The sequence below is a fragment of the Dermacentor variabilis genome, chromosome 10 (genome assembly GCF_050947875.1).
Source record: "Dermacentor variabilis isolate Ectoservices chromosome 10, ASM5094787v1, whole genome shotgun sequence".
In the NCBI taxonomy this organism is placed as follows: Eukaryota; Metazoa; Arthropoda; class Arachnida; order Ixodida; family Ixodidae; genus Dermacentor; species Dermacentor variabilis.
In genome coordinates this window covers 118,934,711-118,950,496 of record NC_134577.1, presented here as the reverse complement: position 1 = coordinate 118,950,496, position 15,786 = coordinate 118,934,711, and the positions used below count along the sequence as shown (strand labels likewise).

Genomic DNA, 15,786 nt, shown 5'->3' with positions numbered 1-15,786 from the left:
TTGCATTCTTTTTGGAGGATCTCTCTCTGTTTCTAAATAAAATTCAAGGCTTCGTCCTTCGACAAATCCAACTCTTTCATTAAACTTCACTTATAGTGCATACATAGACAAGGGAGCAAAAGAATGACGAAGACAAGCGCTGACTTCCAACTGATTTTTATTTTGAGTAACACGCACATATACTGAGACACCAAGACAAAAGCCCCCCCCACAAAGCATCAAACTGACATGTATATGCATTCGAAATTCAAAGGAACCATGACCACCGCCTAAGATGAACGAGAGCACATGTGCGACCTCAGAAAAACTGGTTTTTCTGAGGTCGCACATGCGCTCTCAAGATTAGCCTAGGCGTCAGAGCCGCCCTAGTCCAGAGGAAAGACGGACTTGAATGGGTGATAGCTTATGCTAGCCGGTTGCTGTCAAAAGCAGAAATCAATTATTTTACAACCAAAAAGGAATGCCTCGCCATCATTTGGGCTACAGCAAAATTCCGCCCTTACCTCTATAGGAGGCCATTCAAAGTCATCAGCGACCGTTATGCATTGTGTTGGCTAGCAAACTTAAAGGACCCTTCAGGATGACTGGCGCGGAGGAGACTCCGAGAGTATGACATCACTGTATTCTATAAGTCCGGACGAAAACACTCTGATGCCGACTGCCTATCATGCGCCCCCATTGACCCGCCGCTGCAAGATGAGGATGATGACGCCTTCCTTGGAATAATAAGTGTGGAAGGCTTCGCTGAACAGCAACGAGCAGACCTGGAGCTAAAAAGCCTCATCGAAGGCCGTGGGATTGAATCCCGGCCACGGCGGCCGTATTTCGATGGAAGCAAGATGCGAAAACACCCGTGTACTTAGATTTAGGTGCACATTAAAAAACCCCAGGTGGTCGAAATTTCTAGAGTCCTCCACTGCGGCGTGCCTCATAATCAGAAAGTGGTTTTGGCATGTTAAACACCATAATTTTAAAAGCCTCATAGAGTATTCGGAAGGGAACAGCGACGTTGTCCCTAGGGCATTTAAGCGAGTATTGTCTTTGTTCTCGCTTCGAAATAACCTACTCGTAAAGAAGAACTTCTCACCAGTGCATGCCAACTGTCTTCTTGTTGCTCCCTCAGCGCTGCGTCCAGAAGTACTGCACGCCCTACATGACGATCTGACCGCTGAGCACCTCGGATTCTCCTGGAAACTATCAAGGATACAGGAAAGGTATTACTGGCCGCGCCTGATCGCCGACGTCACCCATTGCCTCAAGACATGCCGAGACTGTCAGTGATACAAGACACCACCGACAAGGCCAGCGGGATTACTACAGCCGATGGAGCCTCCTTGCTGACCATTTCAGCAGATCGGGATGTACTTGTTGGGACCCTTTCAAATGTCAACATCCGGAAATAAGTGGATCGTCGTGGCGACGGACCTGTTTCGCTGAAACAAAAGCTCTGCCAAAAGGTAGCGCAGTCAAAGTGGTGAAATTCTTTGTCAAGAACATCCTGCTGTGACATGGTGCCTCAGAAGTCCTTATCACCGACAGAGGAACGTCCTTTACAGCGAAGCTCATCCATGCAATTCTGCAATACAGCCAGACAGGCCACAGGAGGACAACTGCTTACCACCCACAGATGAATGGTCTTACGGAACGCCTGAATAAAACCCTCACTGACATGCTAGCAATGTACGTCGAACACAAGACTTGGGATGCCGTCCTGCCGTATGTAACTTTTGCTTACAACATGGCAGTGCAAGAAACAACTCAGATCCCGCCGTTCAAGCTGGTTTAAGGCAGGAACCCGACAACGACACTCAACGCCGTGCTGCCACACGTCACTGACGAGGAGAATCTTGACGTCGAGACCTATCTCCAGCGCGCTGAAGAAGCCCGACAGTTCGCCCACTTGCGGATCAAGAACCAGCAGAGGACCGATAGCCAACACCACAACCTTCAACGACGCTACGACTCTATTTTACTCGATTCCCCACACAGAGGTGTTAAGAATTTTAAAATTTGTATTTGCGAAGATAATGATGAAGTAAAATTTAGAAATGACAGTGGAGCACCCGTGGAAAGCTTTATGGAAATACTATTCTTTTATCTTAGTTCTACTTTTGTCAGTTGGAATGAAGCAATGTATGTGCAAAAATCAGGTATATGTATAGGTTCCAAGGTAGCGCCAATACTAAGCGACATTTTTCTAGCTCGTGTAGACAAATGTGTATTCACAGTGCTTTAGGAAGCTTGGCAAAAATTTTCCGATTTGTTGATGATTTTTTTTTATTTTTGATGGGAATGAACATGGCTGTAATCTGGTTAATGTACCGAAAGCGTTCCGTGACTGTGGCCTAAGCCTTAAGTTTACCTATGAGATTGCTAAAAAAAACTAACTACAGTTTCTAGATCTTTCTCTGCGATTGCTACCCGATCACACATGCTGGATGTACAGCCCTAGATCAAAAAAGCCCATATTACAGTACAAATCAGGACAATCGAAGGTTGTAAAAAACGGAATTGCGGTGTCTTGCCTTCAGGCTGCTTTAGTAAAATCTTATTGCCACCGAATAAAAGAAAGCTTTGCCAATCAGGTAACAAGACTAGCTTCAATGGGATTGCCGGAACACATTATAGTCAGAGAGGCCAAAAAGGTAATAAAAATAGCAAAGGGTGTACAACCCACAGATTCAAGGAACAGGCTTAGCACGAACAAGAAGCGTCTTACAGTTGTACCTTACGTCCAATATTTTTCCCATGGGCTAAAGAATGTTGCCAACCGGTATGGTGTTGAAGTGGCTTTCAGCGCTCCTAACAAGGTGCAAAAACTGTGCCAAGTTATTTTCAATAAGTTAGACAATAGGGTAAAAAAAATGCAGCTGCGGCCTAAAGGACGATCAAAAATTCACAAAATTCAGAATAGGTGTTGTGTACCAGCTTCCGCTGACCTGTGGCAACATGTGCAGAGGACAAACCGGTCGGTGCATAAACACCCGTCTAAAAGAACATGAACATTCTCTCAGTAAAGAAAACCATTCGCACTTGTTGAACCGCTGTAATCCATGTCATTGTGATCCGGTATTTTTTAACACTGACATTTTGTTTTCAGATAAAAACAAACTAGCATGTGAAATCACAGAAGCATTTCATATCAAAAAGCATGCTGAAAAATGCATAAGCTAACCATCGGTTGCAATCACTGAAAATGAATTTGCTTTTTTAAATACTGGTTGAAACTTCTTAATCTGTTTTTAATCTGTTTCTATTTTACTGACCACTCTTGTTGCTCATGCTCAGCGCTGATAGCTGGGGTACGTATACGTCCTGCATCTTTCCGAAAATAAAACAGTTGTGAGTAAGCGTTTGTGCGTCCCTCTTCACTGTGTCCTTGTCAATTGTGCGCGCTAAATATTTTACTATGGATTCGTGCCAACTCCCCCCCAACTATCAGTTCTGCTACGACGAGTACCAGCCCGGCGACCATGTTTGGGTTTGGACCCCAATACACCGACTAAGACTTAACGAGAAGCTTTTACACCGCCATTTCGTATCCTACAAGATTATCCGACACTTTGGCGCACTCAACTATGAGGTCATGCGAAACGGCATTTCGCTATTACAGCGGCGGCGCTCACAGCCTAAAATAGGCCATGTTGTGCGACTTAAACCGTTCTACCAGCGCTAACGAACTTTGAGACTTTGCATAGCTGAACTTTGGACTTTCTTTTTCTTTTTTTATTGTATTACTTTGGACTTTGTTTCTTTGTTGTTTTGTTACTGTTTAATAAGTCTCCTTTTGTGTTTCACTGTTATGTTTGTAGCATTGGGACAATGTTTTTTAGGAGGGGGGTATTGACACGTGTGCTTGTTTATCTTTATTGGGTGACCAAGTTTCACCACCTAAAAAATGTTATCGCACTGTGCAGGACACGCCTGCAAGTATCAGAAGTTTTGCGGAAGTTATCGATGGTTCTATCCACTGTCTGGTATCATTGAACCTTGTGTAATCTGATTGCATGTATGCGCGACGCGAATGGTGTAGAACTTTCTGGAAGGCACACAGGCACCACAAACGATTACTCTGGAACCTTCAGTAGCTCGAGTATAAAAGCTGACGTGTTTCACCGGCAGATCAGATTTCGCCGACCGTGTTCGCCGCTATCATTTTTCTCTGAGTACAGCCTGTTTTTGAGGGCACGAGTTCACCCTATAAAACGCTAGTGTCATCATTGGCAGTTTTGCTGCTGTCTTCATCGTCACAACCACATGACAGTATCTTGTTAGTTAGTGTTTATAAACAAATCACAAGAAGATTGAGACATAACAGCGCGATTATTAGCACCAGCACGTGTGGTGCAGATCAATGCATCAACGTGCCTCCTGGCATCCAAGATGTGTTGCGTGGCGCCATAAGTCTTGGACATAATGGCTCACTGTGCTCAGTGCCCTCAGCCAGTGCACACAATTAAAACAAAAGTGTAAAAAGATACGAATATTCATCCTGAGCAACAATAAAAACTGAAATTCAATTTCACCAGAAAAGCTGAACATTGATGGACATAGCAAGGAGACAGCTACACGAAGTAAGGTTGATAGCATTATTGAGTTTTATTGGTGTCACATGCTGCTCAGGAAACCATGAACAGATCCCACTCGATGACCACGAACTTGCTGTCATAACACGAGCGAACGCTTCGCACCATCTTTCAGAAACTTGAGATTACACAACCGCCAACACTAGACATGCGGAAACCCAGTGCCTGCGAAGGTACCAAGCAGCTCAGCTCGGCTTTTGCACTTGTTGTTGAGAGATTACCTCCAAAATACGGCACCGCGTGGCCTGCGTATGGATGGGCGCTAGAATGAGAGGGCATACAGGCCCTGCTCCCCCCCCCCCTTTTAGTGCGGGTTTGATCACATTGCTATTCCATCCCGATTCCCCTTTTGCAGAAGGAATCGTCAGCTTTCGTGTTTCTCTGAGTGCAGCGAGCTGCAGCGCAGCCTGCAGCCTCCACAAATTGTTTGCCAATGGAACAAATGGCTCAGCATTGTTTTCTGCCTACCGAGTCCTGGCATGCGTGCTTTGACTGCATTTTTGCCACTAAAGCTTTTCATGCAGAAGGACGCTTGACATAACTTTTGCCTCGGCCAACGTTTTTATAGTTTTCTGCTGGATTTAGCTATACAGGCTCCAAGTACATGCTTGAAATAGCAGAAAATATTGTTAAATCAAAACCATGTCACGAAATTACTTCGTTGAGAGGAAGGAAATACATGGTTTTCAATGGAACTAAGATGAAGAAATGAAAACAGTTTATGTCCCAAATTTCATTAGATTGAGGTTCATTATATCGAGGTTTGACTTAGAAAAAAATGGTTTAACTTTGATTGAAATTTGAAGCGAATATCAACTAGCATAATATTCAATCAAATATTTGCACAAGACTACAAGCTGGAGTAGTTCAGACCACAGTCTTCCATCTTTACGCAGAAGCACCGGTACTGGGCGAGTGTACACATCCTGTCGGAGGAGGTGGGTGCAGGATTCGAGTTGTCTTCACTGTGTCCTTATTCACGACATCAGCAATGAAGTCCTCATTCTCAAGCACTCCAATGGTCGGAGCACCTTCGTCCTCCACAGACATGAATTTGTTGACTGTTGATCCATCGACGCCTTCTGGAAATGCGACGAATTGCTCCCAAACTTCACGGAAACCAGCGACAGCTTCATTGCACTCATTAGAACACTTTTCACATTCGTCACTGGGACCACGAAAACCAGCATAACGGAAGCAGTTTTGGATTGTTTCCTTATTAATGTCACCTCAGATGATGTGGCAACATCATATTTTATTTCCATCCTCGCACAACTTGATAATTTCCACCTTCACGGTGAACAGCAGATTCCACAGCTTTGCACTAGCCATCACGCAATAACTAAGGCAACACGTGAGAAAACAGCACAATGAAACGATCGCGCATATCTCCACAAGCCTGAAACATGCAGGATAGGAAGCTACAAAGATGAGAAATTCTGACTGGCTATGTGAGCGAGCATTGCAAGTTCAGTATAGTCTGGTTCGACTGTGGTTCCGTTTGTAATTGACTCCTATATATCCCTCAGTGTTTCACCTTCCTGTGTTGCGACTGCATGACCAAAGGTATCGTTAAACACCCTGAAGCCTGATTTGTTTCAACTGAGCTTATATCTTAGAGCTCCACCCGTGTCTCCACAAATGTCTGCCAAAATCTTAATATCGGTGTCTGTCCGCAACAAACTATCCAAGGGATAGGCACTTTTCAAACCCAACTACTGCGTGCACAATTTTCAATTAGAACTGGGCTTGTTGTCATGAGTTTATAGTTACTACCATTGTGCAAAACACCAAAAGTCTTGTTGGTTATAATTATGGACCATGGATGTTGCATGGCAGGCATACTTGTAGAGCTCAGGAATTGATCAACACAAACTCATTGTTTCATTGCAGAGCCGAGCAAAAGTGAAGGCAAAGCGACGCCTACCATCACGGAGGAAGTTGCAGGCTGATTCAAGATCTTCAGATGGCGACAGTAAAAGTCCCCCTGCTGATGGCATGATGTTTCCATCATCACATGCTCCTGCTCCTCTGGTAAGGCCCTGTTAATGCTAGGTTGGGACGGATGAATAGAGGCCATATTGTTAGTGTCACAAATTCCAGCAAACTGGAAGCATATGGTGGCGAGTCACATGAGTAAGATGAACATTTATAATTTAAAAAATAAATATCCAACAAAACAACTCTAAACGAACAATGCGCATGTGTTCGAACACTCAAAGCGGACTATTTACGTCGTAGCTCACTTGTGGTCACGTGGCTGCCATTGCATAACATGGGGCTTGACGAAAGGGTAACAGCCGTTGCGCAGGATGGGGCTTGTGAGTGGCGATGTGGTGAAGCCTGGGCTGGCCCCCGTGCCCAGGATGGGGCCTGACAAATAGGTAACTGCCATAGCACAGGGCGGGGCTCATGAGTGGCAACATGGTTAAACCTGGGCTGGCCTCCGTGGCACAGGAAGGGGCTCGGGAGTGGTGACGTCGTTAAGCCTGGGCTGGCCTCCATGGCACAGGACATAGACAAAACTGCAGTGGGATTCTTCCCGTCGTAGAAGGCAATGCCTCTGTTCTTGCAGAAAAAACTGAAACTTTTACCAGTTGACAACACGTTGCTCATTAAGAATTCTAACGAGGTGCTACGCTTCAATAACTCACACCCAGTGAAAAACATTTGATATTTCTGACGCATACTACAGTTTACCACATAATGGTTTGTTAAGCTGTGTGAAACACGCTATTGACGTATTTGTCGTGTAGCTTTTCAAACTGAGTCCAGTGTTTTAAATGGGCAGTTTCTGGAGCTACTTTAGTTCGATGTAAAATCCACCTTCATCAAACAGGAGGACAGATACTTCCTACAAAATAAAAAGGCATCTGCATAGGTTCTTGCGTAGCACCCCTCCTGAGCAATTTATTTTTTATCACAGATTGACAATTCGCTAGACGCTGATCTTCGATCCATGAAGGTGGTTAAAGGGTTCCGATTCATTGACAATTTATTATTTCTTTTAGAGTGCAACCCGCCAGATTGTAGCCAAGAATCCACAAAAGTTCTTGCTCTTGCTAAGAAATGCCTGAACGCCTTGCGAATCACTCATGAACTTCGTTTTCTCTATATGTGGTCAGCTTTTAAAGAAAGCCACGTATGCTCACGCTATGAATCCTGAGCAAACAAGCCCCTCCTCCCGTTCAAATCTAATAAAAAGGGCAATCGCCAATCTTTGCCTCAAGCACGCCCCGCAAAAATCTTTCCAACACCTAATGAGCCAAAGTTTGTGCCAGCAAACATCACATCTTTTGGAAGCAGGTTACTCGAGGCATCTGGTAGTGCCCATAGCAGAGAAGCTCCTTAGGAATATCAGGGCGTCCAACTGCACCGTGTGTCCTACCTCCCAAGAGATGGAGGAAGAAAAAAGAAAATTTACTGCAATCCTATACATTCATAAAACGTCGCACAACATAAGGAAGATCAATCAAAGGGTGTGTCACATTTTCTGTGCCGAATAAACTTGCAAAAGTATGCAAGATGATTAACCCTGACAGAAAAGAAAACATGCATCAGGAAACACCAAACCAAATTTCTGAAATGTATGAAGGCTTAGTGTATCAGCTACCTCTAACATGTAGCCACTTTATGTCATTCAAACAGGTCATTGCATCAACGACCTTCGTGAGCATGCTAACAATGAAATAACAGGATGGGAGGATGGTTGGCACTTCATTGTGTTAATTGTGGTTGCAAGCCAAAGTTTGAGAAGTGTACGGTCATTACGGAGTCACAATTGCCTCATTATTTAGGACCACTGCATCACAAGTTTAAAAGAAGAATGAGTGTTTATGTTAAAAATGTTTATTTTAGATTTTTGAATTTGCGAAACAATTTTATTATCAGACGCATGACAGGGGGGTCTTGCGTGTCGAGACGAGTGTGACCTTCGGCTGGACCGGCAGCAAACAAGGTGCCCGGCGCTGTTTATTGACACGATGTGTACACGAATGCCCGGAACCACTTTAGTGGCGCCCTCTGTTATATGGGTTAGCCGCGTTATTGTTGTCAGTGGTGTTATTGACGCCACCGTGGATTAAATATAACAAAACATAACACACTACATCTTCCTTTCTGAGATCGGATTTACGAGTTCAGTCCCTTGGGTGGCACCACACACCTTCCAGAACTTGTAACCTTTTCGGGGATGCTACCCGTGTCTGGCCTGGTACTCCTCTTGTGCCTGCCAGGTGATCCTTGCTTGTGGCTTAGCCCCGGGTCGGGTTTGGAAATGAGGTTGGGGATGTCAGGTTCGGTTTATCGGGGGATGATGCACTTGAATCTGGAGTGGGCTGCTCAGTTGCAAAAGGCACCACGTGCCGTTGGTGTTGCTGCATTATAGCCCTGCACGTTTCCATGATGTACGAGCGTGGCCACTGGGCTCTGCTGAGAACCTGAGCACGACATTCAGCAACCGTTACCCACACTTCATCCATCTCCTGAAGGGAGGTCCCAAAGCGCTCGCACCCCATGGCAACAGTCAAAGTCCTGAGCTTGCCTTTTCTTGGCAGCAGTGGGAGAAGATGTCTGGTGGTGGTATTTCTGGCGATAGCTTACTGTGGTCCCTGGGTACGCGTGTTCGTAACCGCCGACCCATGAGAAGCTGGGACGGGCTGCAAGCCATGACACCTGGTGTGTCGCGATACACTAGCAATGCCAGGAAGCAGTCATTGTTCTACCATTCTACCAGAACGTTTGGCTGGCAGTAACCAGGACTGTTTGTAACATGACTGAACCCATAATGTTTGGCAAAACTTGCAAACTCATGTGACGAGAACTGGAGTCCATTATCACTTTGGAGCACTTCCGGCACACCAATTTGAGCCATAACACTCTTGATAGCCAAAATCACCGCCTGGCTGAAAGTGCTGCGTAGTGGGATGACTTCAGGATAGCGTGAATAGCAGTCCACAAGCAGCAGAAAATTTTCTCCCACCATGTGGAACAAATCTGCTCCCACTTGTTGCCATGGGCGCTCCATTGAAGCTCTTCGAAGCAAAGGCTCGGCCCACTGAACTCATGTAGCTGCATACCATTCACACAATTCAACCATTAACGCCTTAACATCCACCCCGGAATTAACATTCCGGGGTGGATGTTATCCCGAACGGAAGCCGACAGTAACAGTAACATCCAAATGGCATAGTGAATGTCGTTAATTCTTGAGATTCTTCTGCCACTTTTACTTAATGAAAGCTGGATGTCACGTCGAGCTTCAAGAACACTTGCGCATTACCAAGAAGTTCCAAAACTTGAACTACAGTGGGCAAGATGTGATGCTCTCGCGACACCACCTGGTTTAGCTTGGTAAGGTCGATGCAGATGCGGTATGATTCCAACACCTTCTGTCCAACGACCATACCGGCTCACCACAGTGTAGGCTTTGGCATGCGTCAGATCGCAATATGTTTGTCTATGTGAGGCCATCAAACAGTCGCGGGCACGTGCCCTGCATAGAATCATACCCTGATGGCCCTCGTGGATTGCCTCCAGCAGACCCCTCAGCAGAGCTTCCGGAATCGCAAGATGCCCACTTTTAACAAGCATTTTTTTTACCGTCGACTCCCATTGGTACTTCCAATACTTCAAGAGGTTCAAAGGGACCTTGCTCTTTCAAGGCCAACCTTGTCTACAGTATTTCACAAGAGCGATGCACTTGCCATCTATCGACTGGTGTTGACCAACTGCCTCAAGGTGGAGTTGTTGCTTGATGTTGCTGACAACCTCAGTCACATACAACTCCACTTTGTTTGCCTCAGCTGTGGATGCTGGTGTGACAGGGGCTCTTGAAAGAATATCAGCCGTTGCCAGCAGCTTTCGTGGAACGTACAAAATCCTGTACTGGTACCTCCTGAGCTTTAGTTGAATCCATTGAATTCTTGGGGACAAAGCATCAATGTCCATGGAAGCTAGCAGTGACGTGAGTGGCAAGTGGTCAATCTCGACGCTCTACGCTGTGGGGTCTCTCACCCGTGCTCTTGGGACAAAGGAACAACACAGTAGTGCAAACAATCACAAGGGCTTTTATTGCACCTTTCATAGATCAATGCCTGCTAGCCGATTGCTACCCACAATATATGCCGATGGGCGCGCGACAAACCGCGGAAGTCCGACTCACCGCGACCGGATACCGAGCGAATGTGTTCGCCCCATGCTGGACACCAATGTCTGGTCGTTCGCGCATACGGTCACGCGAATGGTGGCGCGTCCGAACGAGTCCTCGTGAGACGGTCTCGCAGAAGCATGGATAGGCGCACGTGCAGAACATCCGCACCACTTGCTGACCAGCAGCCAAAGAGGAAGCGCCTTCACCTTACCGCGCCCAAGTAACCCCGCCGTTAAGCTGCATTAGCAGCGCAACACTCACGCCATCTCTCGTACTGTGCTTCAACCATACCGACCGCCGTGGGCCCCAGGCCACACGGCGTAGCCAGATTACAAGAGACGGGAGCTATGCGGGAAAACAACATATCAGGGGACATGTGAGAGTCGCACATCCCCACAATGCTCTCCATTTCGCTGGTCTTGTAGCAAAACAGCACCGAAGCCAAATGAACTAGAATCTGCGGATATGATGTTTGGGTGCAGTGGGTGGTAGTTCACCATGCAGATGTTGGATGACATCATGTCCTTCAACTTTTGAAATGCATCCTGCTGGGCCAGTCCAGACGCCCAGTCACTTTTCTTGAGCAATCCACGAATGGGTGCCGTCACCTCTGACAAGTGTGGTAAGAACTGTCCCACATGGTTGGCCATGCCCAATAGTCTGTGGGTGCCACTGACATCGACCGGAGGTTCCATGCACCTGCCAGTGGCTAGCTTGTCTGGGTCCAGCGAAATACCACTGCCACTAATAATACCCCGAGGAACTTGACACTTGTAATGCCGAATTTGCATTTCGACTTGTTGAGTGTCCCCCAGTGTTCCTAAGATGACCCAGCACTGCTTGAAGCCGGCAGTCATGCCCTGCCCAGTCTCGGCCAAATACCAAAATATTGTCGATCATATTCACAACGCTGTCCTGGCCCTCAAGAATGCAGCTCATTTGGCATTAGAAGCATTCCAGGGTTTATGTTATCCCGAACGGAAGCCGACAGTAACAGTAACATCCAAATGGCATAGTGAATGTCGTTAATTCTTGAGATTCTTCTGCCACTTTTACTTAATGAAAGCTGGATGTCATGTCGAGCTTCAAGAACACTTGCGCATTACCCAGAAGTTCCAAAACTTGAACTACGGTGGGCAAGATGTGATGCTCTCGCAACACCACCTGGTTAAGCTTGGTAAGGTCGATGCAGATGCGGTATGATTCAACGCCTTCTGTCCAACGACCATACCGGCTCACCACAGTGTAGGCTTTGTCACGCGTCTGATCACACCCTCCTTCTCAAGCCTGTCGAGCTCCGCCTTGACAGCACCGTGTAATGGAATGGGCACCCGTCTTGGGCCTAGCAGTGAGTAGGGGTCCGCATCTGGTCTTACATGCATAGTATACGCTTCCTGTAGCTTGCCTAAACCACTAAACAGCTTGTCTGATGTCACCTGGTTTTTTTCAGTCTTGACCACAGGATCCACAAACTTGACCACGCCCAGCCCTTGGATTGCAGGAAACCCCAGAAGTGGCACGATCTGTGACCAAATTATGTACAGCTGCTGTTTCACTAGTTTGTTCCTCCATTGCAGAGTGGCAACAAACATTCCTAGCACATCCAATGGTTGCCCCGCCAGTCCTGAGAGCTCCCCTTCTGGCGCCTCGAGATGTGATGGAATCCCAGAAAGTGTACTGGAGACGACTGTGGGCCTCAGCGCCGCTGTACTTAGTGTTGTCTTCCCGAGACATTGTCATCAATTTAAAGCGAACCCCACTTCTGACACCATGTCGAGACGAGAGCAGTGGTGCGACCTTCAGCTGGGCCAGCAATAAACGAAGTGCCTGGCGCTGTTTACTGACACAATATATACATCGGCACAAATGCCCAATGGATGGATTGATGGATGCTATGATCGTCCCCTTTCGAATGGGGCAGTGGGTTGCCCCACCAAGCTCTTGTTATTAAATTGCCTAATGTCGTGCCTATGTTAAAAATAAAAAGAAAAGAAAACCAAAGCCCATGAGTAATTCACATAACCAAACTTTCTGAACCCCTGTTGTGAACTTTGGTTTTTGCACCGCTTCGTTGTTTGTTGTTTCCCAACTTTTCTTCCCCCAGTCTTCCAATTGCCACTTACTAATCTCCACTGTGGGCATGTTTACGTTCCCCCTGCTCTCGCTGACTCCAAGGGCTTCAAGGAGGCCAGAGATGCCTAAATTGACTGCTGATCTTCACATTCTAATAAAACATTCTCCTTCTGCAGCAGGTCCTTGACCGTCCTCACCATCCGTCCAACCTCCCTGTACGACTGTGGAAAACGGGTGGCTTGTGATGTGGCGGAAGTCATAGGACTCAGCGAAGGTGGACAGCTCTCTTGCAGCAAATTGAGGACCGTTATCGCTGCGCACCAGTCTCGGGATCCCATGGCATGCGAAGACGCTCTTGATGGTGTGGATGACAGCAGGTGCTGTCGTCGAGCTCGGGCTGATGACTTCTGAAAAGCGTGACCAGTAATTCACCAGAAGGACATAGTCCTGGCCGTTCAAATGAAAATGATCGACACCCACCTCTTTCCATGGCCGAGTTCAAGTGTTTGATGGCAGCGTGGTCTCCAAGCGCTGCACCCTGGTTTCGGCGCACGTGGGGGCAGTTAGCCACTAGTGTGTCTATCTGATTGTTGATCTGGTTGCTGCCTGTGGGCTGTGGAGTCTGTGGGCTGTGGAGTCCCCGAGACTTGGTCAACAAATGTGCAGGTGCCCAAGGCTTGGATTGCCGGGAAGCCCAGCAGTGGGACCGTCTTGGTTGCCAGCACGTAGAGCAGCTGCTTTGTGAACTTGCCGTGCCACGACAGGGTAGCAACATAAGTGCCTATAACCGGAAGGATGTTGTTGCCAGGGCTTTCAACTCGCTCTTGAGGTCTTGAAGCTTCAAGGGGGACGCCGGGACATGTACTGGGTTGTGGGGAGCACACGCGCCCATCTTCCCCCGCGCCGTCGCGTCGAGAGCCGGCATAGACGGGGGGAGAGGCTCACTATGCCCTCTCCCGATTCTCCCTCGCTCTCGCGACGCGCGCGCACCCTTCCTCCCCGAATCACGGGCAGCTAGCTGATGGGCGAGGGGGGACATTCCCCTCGCTCAGGTAAAAAAGGTACAAAACAGGGCGACCGGGGGGAGACCCTCCCTCTCCGAGGCCGGACCCCTAACCTGCCGGACTGGAGTACCTGCCGGACTGGAGTACCTGCCGCAACCCATGAGTGACCACGTTGCCCGACTATCCCGGGCAATGAGGCCAGCCTATTACTATTACAGAGAGGACGTCCCTCTGCCAGTGTTCTTTATTGCCGTTAGCAATAAACGTTCTTACAGTTGACGCCGCTGGTTGCCTTATTCGTTCAAACCCGACGTAGCCGCGATTCCCATGCTACGGGTTGGGGAGTAATACAAAGCGACTGCGTGGGGCTAGATCCGGAGCTCGCCTTCAGCCCTAGCCGCACGCAGAGTGGAACCCCCACAGGGTATGAAATTAATTTCAGCGCCGGAGTCCAGCTTGAAGGAAAGTGGGCCACCCATTGATGAGTACTTCGACGAACTTTGCGTTCGGGTGCGCTCCCTCAACTGCATGTAGCTCGATGGAACTAGCAGAACGCTTCTGTGTGTGCTTCCCATTGACACGCTCCTTCTTGAGGCACACATTCTTGAAGTGGCCACTCTTGCGGCAAAAGTTGCAGGACGCTCTGCGAGCCCCACAGGCGGCGTGAGGGTGTGATGCGCACCCGCAGAATGGGCACAGCTGCTGGGTTGTCTTATCAGCTGGCGCTGGCTTTCCCTTGTGAAGGGGAGTGGCGTTGATGGCAAGCGACAATGAATCAGCCGAGTCGCAATCCTTGCGCTTGTTATCAGCATCTTCGTGTTGGCGAATGTGCATGAGCGCTTCGGGGATTGTCTTTCTCGAGTTTCGACAAAGCTGGTCTGAGAGCTTGCGCTCAAGCAAGCCCACAAGAAAATTGTCTCAGACGAGCCACTCTTCGATGCCGGGTGAGGAATAGTTTCAGCGCTTGACCATCCTTTGGAACGCAGTGAAAGTACATTGGCCGTCTCACCCGGTTGCTGTGTACGGAGGTGGAAGTGCGCTGACTCATACAGCTCATTCGGCGGGTGGACAAAGTGGTCATACATCACGGTGGCAGCGTCCCTCAGTTCCGCCTCTTGCAGCACAGTGGACGCATGGACAGCCCTGGCTTGCAGGCCCATACAGTAGAGCACACTTGGACCTCCATTGGATCGACGTAGAGTCCGGTCACAAACAACTAGTCCTCATACTGCAGCAGCCATGAGTGCCAGGAGCGGGGTTGTCAAAGCTACATGCTGGTGGTGGATGCAGCTCTGTCTCCACCACCAAATGCCAGTGGTGGAGACAGAGCAGTCGACAAAGCAGCGAATGTCCCAGCAGAGCCTTCCCCAGTGGCCATGATGGAGGGAAGGTGACTGCTTCTATGGAGAGCGGCGGTGGCGCAGCCAGGCTGTGTGTCGAAGCCGCAAGCATAGGATCAGCGGAGAGGGATACCGCCCACTTCTGACACCATGTCAAGCAAGCAAATGACACAGCAGCCGACATCCGGGCGGGCAAAGTGCCCAACAGTGTTTATTCCGTCCTTATATAGTCATGGATGCTGTGCTGCAATCCAGAGGTACTGCCTGTCATAATATATGGTGCGCGGGAGTGCGAAGCCTAAACATATGAAGACAGCGCGCCGTGCGGTGGCGAAGAGGACCATCATCATCATCAACACCAATTTGGGAGCGCCGGCAGTGGCGCCTTAAAAATCGTGGCGCGAGAGTGTGGCCCGTGGCCCGTGGCGTGAGCAGTGCGCGAGGTTCGGCGGTCGACGGAAAACAGCTTCCTCGCTGGGCGTCTGGCCCAGAGGAGCTATCGCCGCCCGCGCCAATACGCCACACCCGAAGCAACACTGTCGCCTGCTGGGAGGTTACCTCGCCCCGCTCTTCCGCTGGGCACTGGTCCAGGAGGCTGGCGGTCCTGAACCGGGGCGGTCGAGCGTTCGGGT

At 48.4% G+C, this 15,786-nt stretch overlaps 1 protein-coding gene across 2 annotated transcripts in view; it reads left to right on the top strand.

Annotated features, from left to right (window-relative positions):
* The window catches only part of LOC142560922 (uncharacterized), a 384,720-nt gene that overhangs the window by 320,611 nt on the left and 48,323 nt on the right, over positions 1–15,786 (top strand). For both annotated transcript variants that reach the window (XM_075673344.1, XM_075673343.1), the window contains exon 24: positions 6,480–6,620. In XM_075673344.1, coding sequence (XP_075529459.1) covers positions 6,480–6,620 — 141 coding nt within the window. The remainder of the gene's footprint in view (positions 1–6,479; positions 6,621–15,786) is intronic.